This window comes from Phalangium opilio, unplaced genomic scaffold, assembly GCF_054372755.1.
Source record: "Phalangium opilio isolate 3A_F unplaced genomic scaffold, DU_Popi_V2 ptg000113l_1, whole genome shotgun sequence".
NCBI lineage: Eukaryota > Metazoa > Arthropoda > Arachnida > Opiliones > Phalangiidae > Phalangium > Phalangium opilio.
This window is the reverse complement of record NW_028324209.1, coordinates 5207784-5232282: the sequence shown is the minus strand read 5'-3', so window position 1 is coordinate 5232282 and position 24499 is coordinate 5207784. Positions and strand designations below refer to the sequence as shown.

Sequence of the window (24499 nt, the reverse complement as noted above, 5' to 3'; positions counted from 1 at the left end):
TATACTTTCTCTTTAATTGTTCAGTTTAACCATAACATTAAAGCCACAGCTTGCTACCTAAATATCAAGGGGTTGTTTTGTTTGTTTGCTTTTTTTAGTAAAGAAATAGGGCAAGAAGTGATATCTAGTAAATTTCGCCGCATTTCCAGCTTTATCTCCAGTCCAAACGTAGGTCCGGAGTCAATACCCGCCTCTAAATTACAACCAGCATATCATTGATTCTTGAAAACTCACGTCAGCGCGACTCCGCGAATGACTAAAATTACGTATTTTCCCACTGAGGATAGGCGAAATAGCCCAGCCTCCTTTTACGTCCCCCCCCTTTGTATTTTGAAAGGGGGACTGGGACTATGGCGCGCGAATACTTAGGCATCTTATACCTTCTCCCTAATAAACTAGATATCACTTCTTGAATAGGGTAAACATGTTCTTAATTTAGTTAAAAGGCAGACTTATAGATGTTGTTACTTATGTTAAGTCCATAAGATACTCCACTGAATAAAAAAAATAGTTGAAGAGATGGGATTGGATGTGGGAAACATTTTTTATGTTTTTCTTAGAACAAAGAGTTAATGAAATCAAGCTGAATTCTGGATTCATGATTACTGAATTACGATACAATTTTTGGAGCCCTAGAGTATATAGGGTTAGTACGAAATTTTTGAATTAAAAATTCCTGACTTTCAAACGTTATCACTGACAAATTCTTGACAATAAACATCCTCGACTATTTTAGGAGTTTATCAGAGCACACTTAATCACGTTCAACCCAAACGATCAAGGATACGTTTCCCATGCACTAGTATACAACATAATGTACTGAAGAAAAAATCATCATTCACTATTCCTTTAATGATAACTGGTGATGGTACGGTACGGAGTTTGGAAAAATGTACGCTTAAGGTTGTCATAGAAACGACTGGGGTAAGATCCATTAAGTAAAAGGTAGGCAAGGATGGATTTTGATTGCACGAGCACTGAGTTTGGGATTCTCTCAAGAGAGAGAGAGAGAGAGAGAGAGAGAGAGAGAGAGAGAGAGAGAGAGAGAGAGAGAGAGAGAGAGAGAGAGAGAGAGAGAGAGAGAGAACGCACGATGCTACAGATTATACAGGGTGTTTCTGAAAGGTCTGTATTCTTTGGTTGATTTTGAGTCGAAAATGTTCCATGACATTTTGCTGCAGGGTTCAAAAAAGCCCGGGTTTTTTTTAAAAAAAAAAAAGCTCAACCCACCGGGTTTTATTGGGTTTTTCTGTGTACTTGGGTTTTTTATCTTTAGCATTTGCGTGCATGGTAGAAATTGTCATTCAAAGGCAAAAAATGTTTCATTAAAAATGATAAATATTATTAATAGTACTTTTAAAGTTAAAACAACAAATATCTCAAACAATTCGAACCCTGTTTTGCTGTCCGGGCCACCATTTTCAAGCTATGATTGGAGTGATTTACGAATAACCCCTTAAATGTAATTGAACAAAATGAACTAAACGCTTAGAAAAATTAATTAAATTAGAAATCATTGTCTAAATCAGTTTCTTAATTAAATTTAAGGGGTCATCCGTAAAATACTCCAATCATAACTATAAAATTTCATAGAACAAATTCGACTCAAAATCGCATAAAGAACACCCTTTATATTTTCTGATAGACCTTTGAGAAACACCCTGTATGTATTCAGACGTCACGTGATATTTCTCTAAGTATCACTTGCTAAAAGAGGTACTGTTTTGAAAGGAACCGGTAAAGAGACAGGTGAGAGAAACGAAGTAGATACGGAGGGATACACCGAGAGGAAGGGATGTTAGTACATCGAATATCTTTATTTTTCCTTATTTTCAAACTTTTTGCTTCTCCACGTATTTCGTCAGTTTTAGGTTTAGTTTGTTGGCTTTGTTCGATGTACGTGAGCCAAATTGAGCTCAATACGTCAATAGGGTATTATTTTAACCCAAAAATGTAGTCGCTTTACCCTAACGGTGTAGTTAAACTGATAAAATTAAATTACGAAAAATATTCGTAAAATTAATAGTTGGTCAAAATTTGTGTAGTATGAAAAGGTCTTTAGGGTGAAATTTCACACTTAAAAAAGGTTTCAGAAACCTTGTATTGAAAAACAAGTTAAATTTTACACTAAGTTACGACAACGTGTATTTAATTCCGTACTAGAACGCAAAGGTATAGACTCTTCCGTAATTAAATTTACTCACATAATAGAGGACGAACTTTGCATTTAAAAAAAATTTATATATTTTTACGAAATCCAGAAATTCCTAATTTAGTGTACCTTTTCTAACAAAAACACTACGCGATCTAATTGTATTTCGAGTCTAAGGTTCTGCAAGAACGGTAGGTGGGCGGTGTCTAGTAGCCGAATGCTTTATTCAACCCTTCTTCAAATTCCCATCCTACCGTTCGTTCTTTCGTTCGTTCAAGCGATCGCGTGACCTTTTCCTTTTGTTTTTCAACAAAGTTCGGGGGTTAAAGGCCTACTTTATAAGTAGTGTAAAAGACTAGGAAGAGTCGCTATCTATTCTAAACGATAATGGCACTCCTCTATCTTTTCCTATATTACCTAACGCGGAACAAGTTCTAAACACTGCCAACTCTCCTGGCGAATTAGTCTTTTTCAGTTTATCATTTATCCACGCGCCAGAGAATCTAGCGTGACTCAAACTATGAATTTTTCTTTATCTCTCTCATCTCTACAGTTCAACCTTTTCCTCGAAACGAAAAAAAAAGGATAAAAAAATCCAGTCTTTTTTGCGCAGTTCTTTTGATGATTTTGTTTGGTATATTATTGAAACTAATGTATGGCGCGTATAGGAAAAAGAAGATTTAAACAAATTGATTACGTTTTTTATATTGTTTTCTTTAAGACTAGTTGGTAAAAAGTGTTTCTGTTTTTCTAATTTGCAAATGGTATGTTTTATGGATGTAGTTAGGGAGAGCCAGCTTACAGGGGTAAAACACCCCATGTATTTTCAATAGGCCCCTGTAGAAATGTTTCTCACGCCTTGCATTGGTGTTTGATAAGGAAGCCAATTTATAGGGGTTGAGAGAAATTATTTTAAAAATGTTTGTAAATATTTGTTTTTATGTTAAAAATTATTAGAAATAAATATATGTAATTTAAGTGTAATTAATTTAAGAGTAATCTGACAACTTAATGCAGCCATCTCATTGGTCAAAGTCAAACTAAATGTCGAAATAAGTCTTTAAGTCTCTGAGATGGATATTTAACTCCTTTTAAAGTTTTAAAGAATAAAAGGTTAGTCCTTCAGGAGACAGGAGGGCGAGTTGAATCGTTCATAGGTTAAGGGGGTTGGAAAAGGAGGAGTCGAAATCTTTCTTGATTCAAGCGTTTGTTTAATTTTACAAATAGCCTTCCTTTCAAAGCTTCCTTTGAAACACACAATGAGTGCCCAGACGTCAAATACGCTGAAACTCTGAATCGCTCTCTAGATGAAGGGGAGATGAGGTCCCCAAAATTCCCGCCAGGTGAACAATACCTTGGGCCCCCAGATGAGAGAAGAAATATTGCTAGCACCATTCCAGAAGGAAATTGGATACGTCTACATTGCGATTTAATTTTGCTCTACTATCTCAGAGATAAAGTTGACATTTATTAAATGAATTTCAAAGAACAACATAGATTCGGGTTCAAAATAGATATTCTTGCATTGTGGAAAATGTCTTTGAAGTCGTAGAAATTTTTCAAAAAATTAAGTAAATATTCTGATCCAAAACAAATTTTAAAATGGAGATTCATTTTCACGAACCTGAGGCAAACCTTTAGAGCGCATTTAAAGGGGGGGGGGTATTAGACGAAACTTCTAAACAGAAGCTCAATGCGCCCTTGCCCCAAAAATATTTCTTTATACGGGTCCTTTTAAGAATGACAAAGTCAATGTACCTATCCACTTTAGCTTAGACAAGAACAGTACCAATAGCCATTGAACTAAAATGTTGGATATCTTTTTACAACAATATTTTTTTTTTCCTCCGGGACAGGTTTAGAAAAGATTCCCACTAAACTTTTTGGGAAAAACACGAAAAATCGCTTCCATTTAAAACGTGTTCTCTTATATCTGGTCGGAACTATATCGTCGCGACAGATGAAGGGCAGTGTGTTTAAAGGGCTTCCTAAAGACGTGGGTGAACCAATGGCTATCGATTAGAATTCATTATTTGAAATCGAAATACAACTCCAATTTAAAAGTGGACGGGGAAGATAGAACTGTCCAAACATTAAAAGAAAAAAATATTTGGAGACTCGAGTTCACGTGTCCTTAAATTCAACCATGGCCCACTCGATCACGCGCTCAACGACGCAAGCTCGGACGGAGTGGGATGATTCAACGCACGAGACGTAGATGTCAGTATAGAAAATTGGTGGGGAATAGAAAGGCCGAGATGAGAAATATGCGTGTTTGTTTTCCATATCATGTGGTAATAGACGCGGTATATCTTAGTTAATTATTTATTCATCCAGATAATAGTAGACTAAATTTATGAAAATAGATAGGTACTAAATTTCTACTCAATTTATAAGAGGTACCTTCTATTCTACATGTATATTTTCTCTGCTGTCAGGCTAAAAAACGGGAAAAAAGGGTAGGTCACCCTAAGACATATTCCTTTAGGCTGCTCTTGTTGTTTTTTTTCTACTAGCTCAGAAACCTAGGCCTACATTTTGGCCTATTTATGGAATCGACCAAGGAAGCTAGCCAGACAATGGCCTACTGCAAGGATAGTAGAACATTAATTATTTGGCTGCCGGTACAGAGGCGTAGAGTTACATTTTCCCGCCTTATATTCTATTGTAGTCGCGGAGGTATTTCTCCGGGGATGGGTTTTTGATGGATAGGTCTACTATGCTAATTTATTTTTTTTCAGTTTTTTTGGTAGAGGTATTTTCCAGGGTAGGTCTATTTTCAACTATTTTGGAACTCCGTAGATTTATATCATTTGCAGAAATTTAGTAGCAGACGACGTTTATGGTCGTAAATTAGCTTTCCTTGAAGCGTATTTATTCAGCCTAACTTTAAATATTTGTTTAAACACATTAAGAATTTGAAATATTTAAAGAGAGCCTCGGTGAAAGAGGCCCGTTCAAATTAGGCCTAATTTTAGGAACATTTCTACCTACGCCAAGGAACTAATTTAAAAAGGTCAAAATGACTGGAACCATTCCATCGAAAGGGTTCACCAATAATAGAAGGGTACACTACCAACCCAATTTCGTTGTCAACTTGTCAACAATAAATAAGAAATTCATTTTCCGCTTTCCCCAAGACTTCACGGAAGCTCTTTTATATTTGATTCAGCAAATTTACCTTCCCCTTAAAGCTTCTTAACAAATTGAATTTACATAAATACAAATTTTATCTTCAAATATTTAAATTGTATTGAGAGAGAGAGTGGAGATTTCGAAACAACCACTTCAATCTCGATTACGCTGAAACCCATGAATCAAAGATCAATAAGCTACCGGGGAAATGGTTCTTTAAAAAACCACTACATATTGCGTTAAAAAATGAAAAGCGACAGGGTTTGGGTGGAGAGGACGGAATTTAAGTGATCTAAAAAAATTTGAGTCAACAAACTCGAGGTGCCCTTATTGAATTCCGGAAGTGAAAGAAATGGGGGAAAGGGGAGAAAATGTTTAATATTAAAAACATTTTCCTCTATTTCAATATTTATATAGTTTCTTAAAAGCGTGGTTAAATTCTTTAGAAATAATTCGAAGAAAAAGCAAGGTTCAAAATGTTAAATTATTATGGAGGGGAAGGAAGCATGACCCAAACACATGTGACTACTTTCCCAACCAAAATCGAACCTCGTATGTAAATTTCCGCGACAAACGTTTTCTAAATAAATAATGCGTCTTATTTAGAAAGGTTGATGGAAAATTCTTGGGCCTTTTTCCGCGGATGACGATAAATGTATTGGAAACATTCAATCGGAAAATTAAATTGATTTCGGGGGTAAGAAAAAAAGGTCAAAAAAGCGAGGCCGGTTTTTTGGGCCAAGGCTTAGGGAAAAGGTAGCAGAATAGACTATCCCCCTCCGAGCGATCTATTATTTAGCGTCGTTTTAGAACGCTTTTGCATCCGTTTCAAAGGGTTAATTATCTTAATTAAGGGATGATCTTAATTAAACGTAGGAATCTCGTTCACAAAAACGGGCCTAGTTGTCTAAAAAGAAGAAACTTACAATGAGTAAAACTCACCGAAATTCCACAGCGTTTTCGTCCTCGCTTCTCACCGCGCCATTTTGAAATAGACCAATCGATTTATTCCCCCTGGCGGTGGCGGGAAAGTTGCATAGCTGACGTGAAGAATTTGATCGAGGAGAAAGAGGGGCGACTGGGAGAGTTTGCTTGATGCAGAAGGAAAGCCACGCTCCAGGGTCCAAGAGGTAATGAAGCCATAGCGAAAAATCCACCTCGATTTTGCGATACTAGTGGCGCCTCCTCGTAATAAGTTACAGAACCCAACCGAGCACACACTAAACCAAGGTTACTTGACATGATGGCTGTACAAGTTGACCTAACACACGTGGTTTCACTCTCAAGTTCAACAAAACTCAATTTTAACACATCCCGTACACTTTACGTTTGTGTTCCATAAGGACGTCACTTGGGTTTGATAGCCTAAAATGGCGAATCGGATCGTTTGACTGGTCCGCCCCCCCCCCCCAATCCTTCTTTGAATTGGATGTTGATGACCACCAAAAACCCTTGATGCATCACTGTTCCAGTGGCAGACATAAATTTTCATAATGTCCTTATTAACAACCTGAAAAAAAATTCCATTCCCTTAGTAGGCGCTTAACCAGCCCATCTAATAACCATGCCAAACTTGGGATCAAGGAGCTTCCCGATTGGTCACCTAAAAGGTATTAGGCGCGCATTTTATCAGATTAATGAAAGGGTGGCTGTTTGGGGAACATAAGCTCGGCTAGGTTGGTAGTACCCCGTTAGGTTAACCATTTTATCTGACTAGTCAATCGGACACTGACACGATGGATCTCGGTTGGAGTATCAGATTAAACGGATTAACTCCGAGCTAATCTTAGACTTTAATCCGCCAAAACGCGCCAATTTCAGCGTTATTAATTAAGTAAAGACCGAAAGAATACTTTGGGTTTAAACTTTATAATTCGGGCTTCTGTCAGCCGTCTCGATCTCCATCGTAGCTTCCCACACACTCGAGGAAGAGCCGTTTAGAAGTGCCAAGCTAATTAATAGCCATCAAAGCGGTTCCCCCCTTACGGTTAATTGACAAGCGTTGGTGGTTTGTGGGGAGGGGTTATCTTTCAGAGTTAATTTCCGTGTAATTTAGGCCGTGATCTAGTAGCTTCATTAAAATTACCCGGGGAAATAATCCCCAGTTCCCGCCTTTTTGAAATTTAAAACCGGTAGAATGGTTAATGAACAAAGCGGATTTTAAGTTTGTCTTACCAGTAAAGTCGAACCACTGTCCATTCACGCACACTTAACGCGGTAGTTATTTAAGATAAATACACTTTTAATTAGGCGTTATTAAAAATCACGAAACTGAACTACCTAGATTCGTGGCAAGTTACCACGTTGACGGAATAGGTCTTAATACAAAGAAATGCACGACGACCATAAAAATTCCCTGCAGGCTAGCACACGCTGAGTCAGAGGTCGAAGTCTAATTTTACGGGGCATAAAAGAACAGTAAATCACCCCCTAACTGAAATTATGCGAAATTTACTCCCCCCCTCCCGCTAGTCTCCTTTCCTACCGAAGGATGCTCATCGCACTAATTGCCGTGCATGTGTAAAATATTGCCTTTCTACCAACGCCCCTCAAAAAAAAAATGGTAGGTTCCATACTTGCCTGAACCTGCTTAGTGCTTAAACTTAAAGGGACTGCAAAGAAGGCATCGGCGGGTGGGTAAAAATTATTTGAAATACGTCACAGACATCACGTGATGCCAAGATACAAAGACTCCTCGTGGAGTGGAACTGGACATCTAGTCCTTGTTTTTCTCGAGATTGCAGCGCCAATTCCATGAAGTGGTAGTTTTCGAAATAAAACGAACTAAGCTTCTTTGAACCACGCCTCTCCTTGGTCACGTGCTTCTGACGTATTTCAAATAATTTTTACCCACCCGCCGATGCCTTCTTTACAGTCCCTTTAATAACTATAGTATTTAACGAACCTTACGAAAGTTTCCCGATCCTGCTAAACATAGTAACTAAAACTGGATAAGGTTAAATAATTAAATACTTACTTTGACATTGTATGTTTTAATTTCCAAACGTCCTAGGCCACGTGTACAGCTTCCTAATCCTCAGTATGACCACGGACTTCGTACCTCTAAGCGGACGAGAAAATCATTTCGCGCCTCGAGCAAAATGAACTAGGGGAAATACATTATATTCCCCCCCCCTCTCCATGCTCGCCTCGACAAGAAAGCGCCGATTTTTGCATTCCTATAGAGTAGTGTCGGTAGAGAGGGGAGTACACGGTGTATCCCTCCCTCTAGGCGCGCTTTTGTAAGAGGGGATACTGTACGCGCCTGGTAGGGGGGGATGACACTGAGCTAAGAGATAGAAGGGTGTGACGTTTGCATACGTAAAACTGACATTACTCCATAGAGATTACAAGAGCCTTACCCTACGTCGTCGTCACGTAGGTGTCAGCGTATCATGGGCTTTTTTTCGCGACAACTGATGGAAAATAGATGTAGGGCAACGGTTTACCGTCTATAAGCCAAATTATACAAAAACGAGTTTTGCTTCGCAGTCCTTAAAAAACTGCATTTATACACAATCCGCGACACTTTTTCAAATCCACAAAGGGCCAGAAACTAGAAATTATTATATGTATTACAATTTGGAATTAAGTTTAATCGATATGAGAAATTTGGTTTTAATTGCGTAGTTCAAACATTTGTTATTATTAGACATTTTTCAACAAAAACGGGTATAAACGCGGCGTTTCTAAAAATCTCTGGTCAGAATTGTCGCGCGTCTATTGGGCTAAAGGTTAGTTACAATCATATACTTAATAAGTTAATAAGTACTACGCGATTAACGTAAATAGCAACTAGGGTAGAGATGGCTTCCATTTTTCAAGATGGCGGCGGATTACAAAAATATTTCTTAATGATCATCTACTAGTTAAGAATAACGTCCCTGCGAAATTTCAACTTCCCAAGTAAAGAGGTTCGGTCTGGGCGTTAAATTATAAGTCAGTCATGACGAGATAATTGTGGATGGAGCTAAAAAGGAAGTGGTAATCTTTCCGCATTCCTAAATTCTATTGCGTCAGTTTCCGGTACTATTTTCCCGCATTCTCCAATAGGCGGCTTCTATTGTGCCTGTCTGGGGAATGCTACATTCTTGGGGAAACCCCTCCTGAAGGTCGTTCCCAACCCGTTGGTATGTAGTATCTGCTCTGTTAAAGCGGCATCCTTGATGTTTAGCCGAGAGCTTCTCGGCTGGGAAACCCCACCGCGCTTGCGCCCAGACTTCAAAGCTCAAAGGTGTCGCCGCGCCTTGCCTTCCCTTCCGATTACCCGGGAATCCTCGTGCGTGGAGTATATATTTGGAAATATTGTTAGTTGACCGTAAAACCCTATAAGAAGTTGTTGATTTAGGCCTTAGCGTTAGAGACAAGTTTAACGGGAATTTTGAAAATAACTATTTTTTTTAATAAAAATAATAAATTTTTATCGTAATGGTTATTATTATTATTATTATTATTATGCGCGCACCGCCCTGCCTTGCCTGTACTAAATAATTCTTATCCGTTCCACCCTGAAAAATTAAAATGTCAAAAGCTCATTTTGTATTTTTTCTCCTTAATTATTTGACAGGGATAAGTTTTTACGGAAACAGATTCTATATAATTTCATACGTGAAAATCTAAGCTCCCTTTATCTCGAAACGCCGCATTTATACCCGTTTTTGTTGTAAAATTTCTAATCATAACAAAAGTTTGAACTACGCAATTGGCCATATGTCTAATCAGCGCCACTAGCGGATGTTCTGAAGACTACTCCCATAGAGTCTAGGTATATTTAAGCGGGTTTGCAGAATTTCCGCCAGGTGGCTCGAACGCCGCGCCATCTGACGGAAATTCTGCAAACCCGCTTAAATATACCTAGACTCTATGGGAGTAGTTTTCAGACCATCCGCTAGTGGCGCTGATTAGACATATGGCCAATTAAAAGCAAATTTCTCATAACGATTAAAGTTCATTTCAAATTGCAATACATATAATGATTTCTAGTTTCTGGCCCTTTGTGGGTTTGAAAGTGTCGCGGATTGTGTATAAATGCAGTTTTTTAAGTACTGCGAAGCAAAACTCGTTTTTGTATAATTAAATCTATCCCTTTTTGGGGAGAAACGTTATTTGGGAATAAATTAGTTCATAATAGATTCTCCAAACATCAATATTTTTAAAACTAAACTTAAAAATCATTTAATATCAGCGTAAATTTTTTTTTCTAATAACAAAACTAAAAAAGGACATTGTACGTTATATTATCCCTAAAACAAAATTTTATAATTTTCCCTAACGAAAGGAGCTGTAATGGCTAGAAAGCTCTAGTTTCTAATCGGAAACGAAAAGAAAAGAAAAGGAATAGTTAAACCAAACTCAATCGTCCAATTTTTTAAGACTATATAGTATTATATAGTATTTCACTAAATCGTAACTTACATTTGGAAATTGGAATGGTCAGATAATACTATGCACTGTATAAAAACACACTATGCTAAATATTTGTTGAAACCATGTGAAAATTATAAAAATTCTCAAACTATTTCTTTGTGATCATTTAACCTTAGACAAAAAATAGGCCCAAAAAGTTATAAAAAAAAATCTCGTGAACTTAATTAGAGAATCAAAATATTGAAATTAAAGGGTCTCTAAAGAGGTCGGCGGACCGTTGGAAATATTTTTTGAAAACGTCGTTATTGACGTCACAATCCCGGGGGGGGGGGTGAGCAAAACGAAAGTCTTTCCTTCTAGCAAACGCAGCGGGGGGTCTCGGACTCTCGCGGGTCAGAAGTGGGGAAACGCCGAAGCAGGGTGGATCACAACCAATCACAAGAGAGGGGAGGATGGGTCGGGTGAGTTTTTTTAAAAAAAGAAATTCAACGGTCCGCCGACCTCTTTACAGTCCCTTTAATAAGCGCGAGATTTGAATTGAAACTTATTGAAATGCAGCGCGTGCGGGCGCGTGAGCTAGCGCGTGGTTTAAAAATATTTTTTTTTTGAAACCTATACAAAAAAGGTCAACTTAACTTTATACTACGAGAAATGAGATACTATACCTTTTCAGCCTTTGCTAGTGCTGTCAAGTTAGGCTGTGAAAAAAGTGTACCCCCTTGGTCGCGAAACCTTGGGTCTAATTTTTCCACCTCATATAAATCCCTGACGGGATTTTCTTAATTAAGGGTGTTTGACGGCTACCCGAAATTTAAACCCTCAATTAAAATCCAAGTGTAGTTTCTATAGAAACTACTAATATAGCATTTCACTGTTAAGCTATAAGGCGCTTGACCCACTTCTTTTTTATTTAAGAAACCAGTAAAATGATACTAAACATTAAGAATTTATATCACCATAAATCGTATTTGTATTTACAAACTATTTGTTTATGTTTTTTTGTTTTTTGTTTTTTTTTCTTGAGCATTAACGCTGGAACATCTATATAGTAATATACTGACTTCCGTGGAATTCTTTTGCAAAAATAAAAAGAATAAGTTTTGTGTGTCTTTTTCCGTTTTTCGTTTCTTCAAAGTTTGTTTTTTCTTTCACAATAATTTCCATAAAATATATATTTCTTTGTATTTTGTATTTTGTATTTTGTACTACTTGTAGCAAACAGACAAACAAACAAACAAACAAATCGAACCCCATCGCACTTTTCTCTCTTGTATAAAACAGACTAGTCACTCATTCGACAACAAAAAAAAAAAATTACAAAATATTCGTTATATTTCATTTTGAGAAGGAAAACCTCAGTCGCAACGTACGATATTTTACGCTGTTGATAATTAAACTTAAAAGGTGATTAGTTAATTAATTAATTAATTAATTAACTTTTTTTTTCGGGGGTAATGTAGCACCAAAAAAAAAAATAATGCACTCTCTTTCGAATCTGTTAATTAATTAATTTCCATTCGACGATTTAACTTGAAACGAGGGAAGACTTAATTAATTAATTAATTAATGTCAGGCGCGCGCGAAATTAATTAAATAAGTGTTTTGAAGGCGCAAGAACGTTAATTAATTAAAAAGGAAGGACGGAATTAGATATGATTTGCGTATTATTTGTTGGTCCTTTCTATCAAATAATACAACAACTTAAACGTTTGTTTGTTTACGCGATGGAGGCGACGACGTCACTTATTTACGGAATTGTTGAACCTTTGCTAAAACATCTTGCACACTTTTTTCGCTGTTATGAGAAGGGCTCAAGTATAATAACCGAACCGAATCTTGCGTATGACTCTCGAGAACTTTCCATTGGTCGAAAAGTTTAATCGCGTTTTTCAAAGGTTCACCAGCAAAACTTTCCTCTGATGAACAAACGAAACAATGTCTTAAAGGGACTGTTAAGAGGGGCATCGGTGGGTGGGTAAAAATTATTTGAAATACGTCGTCAGAGTCACGTGACCGAGCTGAGAGGCGTGGTTCAAAGAAGCTTAGTTCGTTTTATTTCGAAAACAAACAAGCACATTCGGGGAATTGGCGCTGTAATCTCGCGAAAAAACGAGGACTAGGTGTCCAGTCCCACTCTATGTGGAGTCTTTGTATGTTGTTGTCACGTGGTGCCCTGTGACGTTTTTTCAAATAATTTTTACCCGCCCGCCGATAGCTTCTTCGTAGTCCCTTTAAAGGGACTGTAAAGAAAGGCATCGGTGGGTGGGTAAAAATTATTTGAAATACGTCAGAGTCACGTGACCGAGCTGAGAGGCGTGGTTCAAAGAAGCTTAGTTCGTTTTATTTCGAAAACAAACAAGCACATTCGGGGAATTGGCGCTGTAATCTCGCGAAAAAACGAGGACTAGGTGTCCAGTCCCACTCTATGTGGAGTCTTTGTATGTTGTTGTCACGTGGTGCCCTGTGACGTTTTTTCAAATAATTTTTACCCGCCCGCCGATAGCTTCTTCGTAGTCCCTTTAAAGGGACTGTAAAGAAAGGCATCGGTGGGTGGGTAAAAATTATTTGAAATACGTCAGAGTCACGTGACCGAGCTGAGAGGCGTGGTTCAAAGAAGCTTAGTTCGTTTTATTTCGAAAACAAACAAGCACATTCGGGGAATTGGCGCTGTAATCTCGCGAAAAAACGAGGACTAGGTGTCCAGTCCCACTCTATGTGGAGTCTTTGTATGTTGTTGTCACGTGGTGCCTGTGACGTATTTCAAATAATTTTTACCCGCCCGCCGATAGCTTCGCTTCTTCGTAGTCCCTTTAATTATTTTCCCCAGTACTTACCATAAACAAAAGTGGATGAGAGGAAAAGTATGAAAATGGCCAACCAAAAGTCGCGAGTCATCAGAGTTTCGCCGTAGTTGACGGTTTTATTGGCGTAGCTATACTGGGACTGTTCACTCCCTTAAAATAGGTCTTGTGTTAATTCGCGGTTACACTGTTACAGTCGTCTGCTATTGCGTATGCTAGAACTTCCTCGATTTGTGTTTGTCGTCAGTACAGAGTAGCTGGTAATGTTTTAAAAGGTATTTGAAGGTATAATATGGATTTTAGTAAGGTTATCGAAGCAATAGAAGAGCACATAAAACTAGATACGTTTAAAACAAATCTCGGTGGTAATTTAGCTATAGCGCGAGCAGCTTGCGTCGTGATTCGCGTGATCGAGTGGGCTATGGTTAAACCAAGGAGCATAAATGTCTGAACTACTTTCAGTCGCGAGTTTGCAAGTCCATCAGTCACTAGTAAACTAAAATAGTTATTGGCGAAACTTTGATGTCCGCGTTTTTAACACAGGCTATATGGCCATTGTCATACTTTCCCTCTCATCCACATTTGCCATAAATAACAATTAGACTGCAATAATTAATAATTAAAAGGAAGAACTTACCATATACTAATAGTCCATTATGCAGCCTTTCCTCCGCTGTTTTATGAATTTCTTTGAAAAATGCGCTTTCTAAGTATAAAACCAAAACCAACAATTATCAATTAATTAATACTAAACACTTCATAATACGTTGACCCTTCTTTTCCCTATAGGTAATCGAAGTGGCTATATAGGCCCAAATTTTGGGCCTAAATAGTCCCGGTCTATTTAAGCCCAAAATTTGGGCCAAAATAGCCGGTCTCCAAGGTCTTACTATTAAGGCCCAAATTTTGGGCTTAAATAGCCTCTATAATGCAGACAGCTATTTAGGCCCAAAAATGTTAGCCATACAATTTTGGGCGTAAATAGCAACGGCCGCGCGGCGATGACTATTTAGGCCCAAATTTTGTGAAGACAATTTTTGGGCCTAAATAGCAACGGCCGCGCGGCGACGACTATTTAGGCCTAAATTTTGGGCGAAAATAGTATGATGGGTGCAAGCTAGTTATTTAGGCCTAAATTTTGGGCATAAATAGTCTTCGCCGCGCGGCCGTTGCTATTTAGGCCCAAAAATTGGGTAGATAAAATTTTGGGCCTAAATAGCCAACGTTTTTAAGGCTGATATTTAGGCCCAATTTTTTCTCCGATTATACTTTTTGGGCCTAAATAGACGTCGCCGCGCGGCCGTTGCTATTTAGGCCCAAAAATTGGGTAGATATAATTTTGGGCCTTAATTGCCAACGTTCTTAGGGTTGATATTTAGGCCCAATTTTTTCCGCGATTAAACTTTTTGGGCCTAAATAGTCGTCGCCGCGCGGCCGTTGCTATTTTGGCCCAAAATATTAACGCTCGAAAATTAGGTGTCTTATGAGTTGCTTAGGTGATGTCCGTCGTTCAAAAACCTTCAACCCATATGCATAAAAATTATTTAAATTTTGCGAAATCGTAGCTGTCGTCGCGATGTCGGGAACAATTAAACGAGCCGTCGCGATGTCGGGAACAATTAAACGAGTCGTCGCGATGTCGGGAACAATTAAACGAGTCGTCGCGATGTCGGGAACAATTAAACGAGCCGTCGCGATGTCGGGAACAATTAAACGAGCCGTCGCGATGTCGGGAACAATTAAACGAGCCGTCGCGATGTCGGGAACAATTAAACGAGTCGTCGCGATGTCGGGAACAATTAAACGAGCCGTCGCGATGTCGGGAACAATTAAACGAGTTGCCCCGATGATAATTTTTTCATGTGGACAACGTTTTGGTTTGCTTCGTGTATTTTACCTTAATCACCAAGGTAAGTTCCACAGACCACATTATTTTCTCTACATCTAAACTCAGATAAATTTAAGCAAATAAATGATGACCATTTTTTGAGCATGGGCAGATACTCGCCCAATGACGAATTTTATTACGCATTAGTATTTGGACAACTTCTCGTTAAATATTCATGAAATCGTTCAAGGAAACTAAAATATGAAACAAGTCACGAAAACATTTTCGTAATATTTGCGTGTGGGGTGGCTGTGTGTATGTGGGAACTTCAATAAAGTGAACGAACTCATTATGTAGGAAAAATGTGAAGTAATGTCTTTTAAAATGAAGGTTTTATTTATTTATAAGTACCACTTTAACTTGAAAAAGAGTTGTCAGATTGGTAGTGCAAAGATTATTATTGATGGTTTTGGTGGATTTATTTGCAATATTTGAAAGAAAATATTTAAAAACCAACAGTTTGTCTTGAAATGCCGAATTTAAATAGAATATAACCTCCTTACTTCTAAAGTATTAATATTTTAATGCATTTTACTGCGCTTAGAAACACTGGGTGCTTCTAGTTCCTTTGGTTTAAAACGTGAAGTAATGTCTTTTAAAATAGTCATTAGTACCACTTTAACTTGAGAAAGAGTTGCCAGATTGCTAGCACGATATAGACAAGGTATAAGATAAGCAGGCAGTATTGATGAGTATTAACTGAAAAAACATCCAAATTCGAACTCCCCGAGCCCATCATAAAATCCCAATTTTGTTTATCGCTGTCCCCGCCCCCTAGGCACTTAGTGAATCCATGTGATTTTTTCCTTTAACATTATGGAAGGGTGCAGTTTCTTGGTCATATCTGTAGAATAAGCAAGTTGATGTGTTACAGTTCTCACATTTCTCCCCTCCTGTAATAAACCGTATTTTCAAAAAAAAAAAAAAAAAATTTCGAGAGGCACATCACTTATAATTTGAGTTCGTTAGTCTGCAAAATAATTAAATGAAGATAATGTAAAGTAATTGAATTTAACGCACTCTAAATGGATGTAACGCATTAAGAATGTAACGCATTCTAAATTAATCTAACGCATTCTAATAGAATTTAACACAATCTTAACGCTAATTCCTAACATTTTAATAAGGACCCAGACTTTCAAAACACATCACTCGCTTATCTTAACAGTTTAAACGTGATTTATTTAACCTAATGGGTGCGTCGATAAAGGAAGAGGTGATGTACCCCTCGGTTTTTCTATAGTTCCCACGATAAAATTTGTTTATGGGGTTTAAAACTTTTAGGCTTTCAGATTCTTTCAGGCCTTTTCACACTATTGTGTTAAAGAAAGGTTAATAAATTTGGCGATTGGATATGTTTTAGTTCTTGAATTGCTAGGCAGCTTTCTTTCTGACGCGTACCCCATAAGTCGCGCTTGATCTTGCTTCAAACATTATAAAATCAGTCAAAATGACATTAGAATTAAATCAGCAGTTTTCTGATTGGAATTCTTGCGTAAAAAATCACAACGAATTTTGTGATAAAACTTTTCATCCCCTGTTGTCTAAATCTATTCACACCACTTCCGTCGAGTCGTACAACAAGAGGAAAGATGTCAAGGAGAAGCTATCGGAGAAATTAGTGTACCAAAAAGTGACGATTCCGTGTATTCATTATGGTACGTACCAAACTAAATCAAAGGGACAAAGGGAAACGTCAACCTTTCGGAAACAATGTCCCGCTCACGTGACATATTCCGCGAGCTCTCGTTTGCAAATCTTGTACGTGAAAAACCTAAATCTAAATCACAACCACGAAATTTTGCCGGAACTTTACGCAAAATACCCACCCAACAGAGCCTTGCGGCAAGCCAGTGAAAACGTGTTGCAGGATGTGAAGATGATGGTTGAGGTCGGTGGTGACAAAAAGAAAATGATTTTAAAAATTCAAGAAAAGACCAGCAAATACGACATTCCCAAATCTTTGAACAATTTGCAAGCTAAACTAAATCGCGAGAAGAAAAACCCGACCCTAAATAGCGCTCAAAGATTTATCGTGGCTTTGCAAAAATCTCAACTATCGGACCCCAATATGGTAAGTCAAATTTAAGTCATTTGTTAGGCATGCAAGAAAATAAACGAAAAAGTGTGGGAAAGCGCGGGGGGATTTTTTGGGGATTATTAATGAGTCTGAAGCATTATTTTCGAGGAAAATCGATTTGTTTGGGTTCAAATGTATTATTGCGTTGTGTTTTTCTGTTTCTACTTATTGTATCTCAAAACCAATCAAAATGAATCAGCCAATCATGTTTACTTAGATTATCGGTTAAGAAATGAAAGGTCCGCCCGAGTTGAATTCCTATGAAACCCACGCTACGCAATGCGTTTGATCAGGCAGATGATATAAATCAACTAGGAATAGCCATGTTGCCATAAATCCCAGATCCAAATTATGGTTTCGTAGCACCTAAAACCCTGTTTTTCAAAAAAAATTATAATAATTTCTTAATTAACGGAATGGCTATGGTTCTTTAATTGAAGTTAGCTGCTATAGGAAGAGCTATTATATCTCCCCCTAATTAGTCTCTACTAAGCGTTTGGCAGCGCCTCACCAAATGTCGCTATACGGGAAATTATGACGTTTCATCTGTGGCCCTAGCATAACAGTACCTTCCTTGACGCCTACGCCTAATCGCAATTTAATTCGTCTAGATGAACTTCGGAGCTTCATCAATAATAGTTCTCAAGTCCCAAATATTAAGATTCGGTATTATCCAGTTTTAAAGTTAGTCCAAAAACCCAAATTTGGCGTAGATCGCCTGTATTTACCCCACACTTTGAACATGATATCTCATGGCGATATGCTTTAAGTAGCTGAAAATCATTGCCAAGCTTTTCCTTCTAGTGGGTGATTTCAAAATATCCATTACGATATTTTTCTACAATAAAAAATAGTGAGGTTATTGTTTCAACATTCTTGCAAGGACCTAGTCACCTATGTATATTTGCGATTACGTCAAATGATCCCTTAATTAACTGAATCGAGTGAACCCGTATAGTATTCTAAATTTCACGCGAAGATAATCTATCCGTTTACCCCACGATTTGAAATTATAATGAAGGTCAAGCGTCGATCCTATTTTTACTTTATGTGGTAAATTTCTGTCGATTGGTTTTAAAGATTCGCCCTTTCAATCTTTTTAGAGTGTCGAAATTCAGATCAATGATGAATCGAATGAGCTGGATTTGGTTTTTTGGCAGACGGGAAGAATGAAAGAGCAAATGGAATTGTATCCGGAACACTTGCTTTGTGACGCAACATACAACCTAAACAGTTGTAAAATGCCGCTTTACATCATTATGGTTGTGGATGGAAACAACGTTAGTGAAATCGTGGCGTTTTGCTTAGTTAAACTGGAAACTAAAGACTCTGTAACAAAGATGTTCCAAGTTTTTCAAAAGCATAACCCGAAATGGGATAACGTGAAAACGGTCATGGTCGATAAAGACCTGACAGAGATAAGCGTCATTTCATCGCTTTTTCCGAAAGCAATCATAGAGATTTGCCTATTTCACGTTTTGAAGGCGTTCAAAGCAAAAATACATTCCCTTCGCCTCAATAAAGAATCAGATCAATTAGCTAGAGAGTACGTCCAAAAACTGGCATACGCAAGCTCTGAGCCGATTTTTAAGGAAATTCTCGGAAAAATGTCCAAAGACGAGCATTTCTCTAAATACCCGCAATTTATCACATACGTTCGTGACAACTGGGTTCGTATCAAAGAAATGTGGGTCATGTGTTACAGACGGCAGCATTTCAACTTGGGTGACGATACTAACAATAGATTAGAGTCGTTAAATGAAAAAATCAAACGTATTTGCTCTAAAAACGCTGCGCTCGAAGACTTCTACGAGAACCTAATGATTCACACGCAATATATTCGTCTTTTACACGAACATGATAAATTCGCTGCTCAAACCAAAACTACGTTTTATCGTTTCAACATAGAGGACGAAAAATTGAAGGAAGCTGCCGAAGCCATACAAGCGAGTTGCGTGCCAGCCTTAACGAAGCTTATCGTCAAAAATCTCAAGGAAGGAACATGCACAGACACTTTATGCGAAGCATTAGACAACACGGAACAATTTTTAGTCAAAAGCAAAGGGCACAAAGATGCTCTTTGTACTGGAGAAAGTTGTTCTTGTTCAACATTCAAAAGCAAAGGAGTGCCTTGTTTGCACATATTTAGTGTCAGAAAATTCGAAAACAAGCCGCTTTTTGAAATTGAAATGCTTCCACCGAGGCTTTTGAAAGAGAGATGGATGAAGGGGCTCTCAACGGGAGCCAGTTCCAAAAGTTTCTCTGTGGTTCAAACGTCCGATAAAAAACCTTCAAGAACTCGCTCTTCTCATGAAAAATTTGCCAATATAAAGCCGTACGTAACCAGACTAGCTGATATTGCGGCCTGTTACAGTAAAGAGAGTTTTGAAGATAAAAAGCGAGATGTCATAAGGTTAACGAAGGCTTGGGCAAGCGGGAAAAAAACTAAAATTATTATCGAAGGTGAAAGTGACGACGAAGCAAACTTGCCTAGTCGCTTAACTACCACCAGCAAAGAACTTAGAGAAGACTTAGTCAAACATACCGTCAACACCCCGCCGTTGGACAATGTCTCACTTAATAAACTGAGTCAAGACGGGAGTAAAGCTCAAGAAAATCAGTCAGTAAATGCAAATTCTGAAGGAACAAAGAAGCGAGACAAGGAAGAACCTGCAGAATATGTTTACAAACGCTCGGAAGACGACGATGAACACTCTGAAGACGACGTGGAACACTCTGAAGACGACGTGAAACGCTCGGAAGACGACGTGGAACGCTCGGAAGACGACGTGGAACGCTCGGAAGACGACGTGGAACACTCGGAAGACGATGTGGAACACTCGGAAGACGACGACAAATTCAGTGAACTCGATGACGTTGACATAGAAAACGAGATAGGCACAGATAGGACTATTCCGTGGGGGTCTGACGATGATGAGACGAAAAGGGATGAATTCAAGATTAATGAACCGGATGAAAGCTCAGTAGAGAAAATAAATTCTGCGCAAAAATTAAATATTGAAGAGGAATCCAAGTACGACATAGCTGCTGTAAAATTGCCCCTTATATTGAAGCCTCGTGGTAGACCAAAAGGAATTTTCAAAACTACTGTTGGATTGGAACGGAAAAAATTTAAACGTCAGACCGATAGAGTCATTTACGAAAGGCAAACTCCGGCGAAAGATCCGAAAAATAGAAAGTCTCTAAATGAGCTTAGTATTAACCCGGATGTCGTCGTTAACAGATATTGCGAAGCGGGAGAGCCTTGGATTTCGAAACCTTTCGAACTGAGCACATATTATTCGGAACAACTTCTAAAGATTGGGGCGTATGTGTCTATTGATACTATAGATGCCGCCCAAGAATTGTTAAAAACCCAGTTTCCACACGTAAATGCCGGCCTAGTAACTCTTCATAGATTTGGAAACATACCATTTATCCCAAACACAGTGGATGATACCGGGTTTTACGTTCAAATTTTGCATTTGCGAAACTTAGACCATTATGTATGTCTTGCTGGAGCGTACGAAAAAACTAAAGCAACAATTAGCGTTTACGACTCACAAAATCGGGTTCACTTAACAAAACATTGCATCGATAGAATTATATCATGTTTGAGCGCGCAATTCAAAAACACCAACGTTAAAAGTTTCGAACTGCAATTCGTTGAAGTTACGACCCAAAAAGAAAATGATTGCGGACCGCATTCAGTGGCAAACGCGTTAAACGCTTGTTTAAATGACCCACCCGAATTGGAAGTATATCGAGCCTCAAGTGGCGTTATGAGAAATCACTTGCACCATTGTTTAGAAAATGGAAAGCTTGAAAAATTCCCTACTATGATCGATTTTGAGACATCCCTTAGACAGGAAGTATTGTTCAAAGGCAAATATAAAATTGTATTCTGCGTGTGTCGGAAACCGTGGGGGAGAGACACACTATATCAATGTGATAGGTGTCACGAATGGTACCATTCGAAATGTCTGTCTTCGATACCCAGTGCTGCAAAAAAGGGCGATACAAAAGAATGGTTTTGCGAATTTGTATGCCAAGTTAAACCGAAGGAACTAGAAGCACCCAGTGTTTCTAAGCGCAGTAAAATGCATTAAAATATTAATGCTTTAGAAGTAAGGAGGTTATATTCTATTTAAATTCGGCTTTTCAAGACAAACTGTTGGTTTTTAAATATTTTCTTTCAAATATTGCAAATAAATCCACCAAAACCATCAATAATAATCTTTGCACTACCAATCTGACAACTCTTTTTCAAGTTAAAGTGGTACTTATAAATAAATAAAACCTTCATTTTAAAAGACATTACTTCACATTTTTCCTACATAATGAGTTCGTTCACTTTATTGAAGTTCCCACATACACACAGCCACCCCACACGCAAATATTACGAAAATGTTTTCGTGACTTGTTTCATATTTTAGTTTCCTTGAACGATTTCATGAATATTTAACGAGAAGTTGTCCAAATACTAATGCGTAATAAAATTCGTCATTGGGCGAGTATCTGCCCATGCTCAAAAAATGGTCATCATTTATTTGCTTAAATTTATCTGAGTTTAGATGTAGAGAAAATAATGTGGTCTGTGGAACTTACCTTGGTGATTAAGGTAAAATACACGAAGCAAACCAAAACGTTGTCCACATGAAAAAATTATCATCGGGGCAACTCGTTTAATTGTTCCCGACATCGCGACGGCTCGTTTAATTGTTCCCGACATCGCGACGACTCGTTTAATTGTTCCCGACATCGCGACGGCTCGTTTAATTGTTCCCGACATCGCGACGGCTCGTTTAATTGTTCCCGACATCGCGACGGCTCGTTTAATTGTTCCCGACATCGCGACGACTCGTTTAATTGTTCCCGACATCGCGACGACTCGTTTAATTGTTCCCGACATCGCGACGGCTCGTTTAATTGTTCCCGACATCGCGACGACAGCTACGATTTCGCAAAATTTAAATAATTTTTATGCATATGGGTTGAAGGTTTTTGAACGACGGACATCACCTAAGCAACTCATAAGACACCTAATTTTCGAGCGTTAATATTTTGGGCCAAAATAGCAACGGCCGCGCGGCGACGACTATTTAGGCCCAAAAAGTTTAATCGCGGAAAAAATTGGGCCTAAATATCAACCCTAAGAACGTTGGCAATTAAGGCCCAAAATTATATCTACCCAATTTTTGGGCCTAAATAGCAACGGCCGCGCGGCGACGTCTATTTAGGCCCAAAAAGTATAATCGGAGAAAAAATTGGGCCTAAATATCAGCCTTAAAAACGTTGGCTATTTAGGCCCAAAATTTTATCTACCCAATTTTTGGGCCTAAATAGCAACGGCCGCGCGGCGAAGACTATTTATGCCCAAAATTTAGGCCTAAATAACTAGCTTGCACCCATCATACTATTTTCGCCCAAAATTTAGGCCTAAATAGTCGTCGCCGCGCGGCCGTTGCTATTTAGGCCCAAAAATTGTCTTCACAAAATTTGGGCCTAAATAGTCATCGCCGCGCGGCCGTTGCTATTTACGCCCAAAATTGTATGGCTAACATTTTTGGGCCTAAATAGCTGTCTGCATTATAGAGGCTATTTAAGCCCAAAATTTGGGCCTTAATAGTAAGACCTTGGAGACCGGCTATTTTGGCCCAAATTTTGGGCTTAAGCTGTTTATTGTTCCTAGTAAGCTATTTTAGCCCAATTTTTGGGCCTTTGTACTTCAATACCTCAGATGTACTAATTAGGCCCAAAATTTGGGCCTAATTAGCCGAAGTCTATTTATGCCCAAATTTTGGGCGAAAATAGTACTGATAAAGTAATAGGCTATTTAGGCCCAAAATTTGGGCTTAAATAGCTCACCAAACCATATACACTATTTAAGCCCAAAATTTGGGCCTAAATAGTGTCCCCGGCTATTTAAGCCCAAAAATTGGGCCTAAATAGAAGCAGCCATAGGTAATATTATCACTATCAGCAATTATTTGCCACACACAAATGACTAGGCCTATTCAAACTATAGTTGCAATCGGTTAAAATCAAAATCATACGATATATTTACAAGTGTCGTGCGAAACTTTGAATAGCAACAACAAAAAAAAAAAAAAAAAAAAAAAAAACAACGTAAAGCTAAGTCGAAAGTAGAAACAAGGTTGGTTAACTGTACCTACGCTCATCATATCACTAAAGTGACAATTCCTTGATAAATTCCTATTAAATAACATAACATAAGCCTCATCATTCCGAGAATTAATAAAGATAAGAGCCTATTTTTTTCTTATAAAGGATGAATTCCAACCGAGGGGTCGGACGTTCGGCATTTTAGTGTATGGGATTTTGAGATTTCAAGATTTTGACAAAGATTTTGAGATTCTGACTCAGATTTTAGAAATCTGGAAATCTAGTCCAAGATTTTAAGATTTCGGGATTTTAAAGGAGATTTTCAGATTTTGAACGCGATTTTCAGATTTCGAAGATTTCGGGATTTTGTTCAGGATTTTCAGATTTTGAAGGAGATTTCGGGCTTTGGAACAAGATTTTCAGATTTTGAAGGAGATTTTCAGATTTTGAAGGAGATTTTCAGATTTTGAAGGAGATTTCGGGCTTTGGAACAAGATTTTCAGATTTTGAAGGAGATTTTCAGATTTTGAAGGAGATTTTCAGATTTTGAAGGAGATTTTCAGATTTTGAAGGAGATTTTCGGATTTCGAGGAGATTTTCTGATTTTGATATTTACATGTGAGATTTCGGGATTTTAGGTGAAGATTTCGGGATTTCTAGATTTTAATGTGAGATTTCGGGATTTTAGGTGAAGATTTCGGGATTTCTAGATTTTAATGTGAGATTTCGGGATTTTAGGTGAAGATTTCGGGATTTTCAGATTTTAAGGTAGGGATTTTGGGATTTATAGATTTTGACGTGAGATTTTAAAATTTTCAGATTTTGACGTGAGATTTTAAGATTTTTAGATTTTGACGTGAGATTTTGAGATTTTCGAGAGAGATTTTAAACACATTTCAAACGAAGTGTACGGGATTTTGACAAACGTCCGACCCCTCGATTCCAACTTA

At 38.0% G+C, this 24499-nt stretch overlaps 4 protein-coding genes and 1 long non-coding RNA gene across 8 annotated transcripts in view; 2 read left to right on the top strand and 3 right to left on the bottom strand.

Moving 5' to 3' along the window:
• Nucleotides 1-7648, bottom strand: part of cpx (synaptic transmission protein complexin) — a 151623-nt gene extending 143975 nt beyond the window's left edge. The window contains exons 1-2 of one of the 2 annotated variants that reach the window (XM_089852446.1): nt 7463-7648; nt 6230-6797 (exon numbers count right to left, since the gene is read on the bottom strand). The gene's annotated coding sequence lies outside the window, so the exon portion shown is untranslated. Of the gene's footprint in view, nt 1-6229; nt 7312-7462 lie in introns of those variants that run through there. The other variant, XM_089852445.1, reaches the window with a different exon arrangement.
• A 3880-nt stretch (nt 7649-11528) lies between these two features.
• mino (glycerol-3-phosphate acyltransferase mino) overlaps nt 11529-24499 on the bottom strand; it is a 43212-nt gene continuing 30241 nt past the window's right edge. For all 3 annotated transcript variants that reach the window (XM_089852443.1, XM_089852441.1, XM_089852442.1), the window contains 2 exons: nt 14093-14161; nt 11529-12570 (listed from right to left, as the gene is read on the bottom strand). In XM_089852443.1, the coding sequence (XP_089708569.1) occupies nt 12398-12570; nt 14093-14161 (242 nt within the window). In that variant the 3' untranslated portion in view covers nt 11529-12397. The remainder of the gene's footprint in view (nt 12571-14092; nt 14162-24499) is intronic.
• LOC149623503 (uncharacterized) lies at nt 14086-23551 on the top strand. The gene is made up of 2 exons (XR_016374733.1): nt 14086-14244; nt 23388-23551. It is a non-coding gene; the product is annotated as an uncharacterized LOC149623503 (long non-coding RNA).
• On the top strand, nt 15817-21537 carry LOC149623505 (uncharacterized). The gene is made up of 2 exons (XM_089852440.1): nt 15817-17417; nt 18527-21537. Exons 1-2 carry the CDS (start codon nt 16794-16796, stop codon nt 21530-21532), a joined length of 3630 nt encoding a protein of 1209 aa, XP_089708566.1. The 5' UTR covers nt 15817-16793; the 3' UTR covers nt 21533-21537.
• LOC149623504 (uncharacterized) lies at nt 21631-22820 on the bottom strand. Its single transcript, XM_089852453.1, has 2 exons — nt 22032-22820; nt 21631-21941 (listed from the first exon to the last, which is right to left on the bottom strand). Exons 1-2 carry the CDS (start codon nt 22363-22365, stop codon nt 21907-21909), a joined length of 369 nt encoding a protein of 122 aa, XP_089708579.1. The 5' UTR covers nt 22366-22820; the 3' UTR covers nt 21631-21906.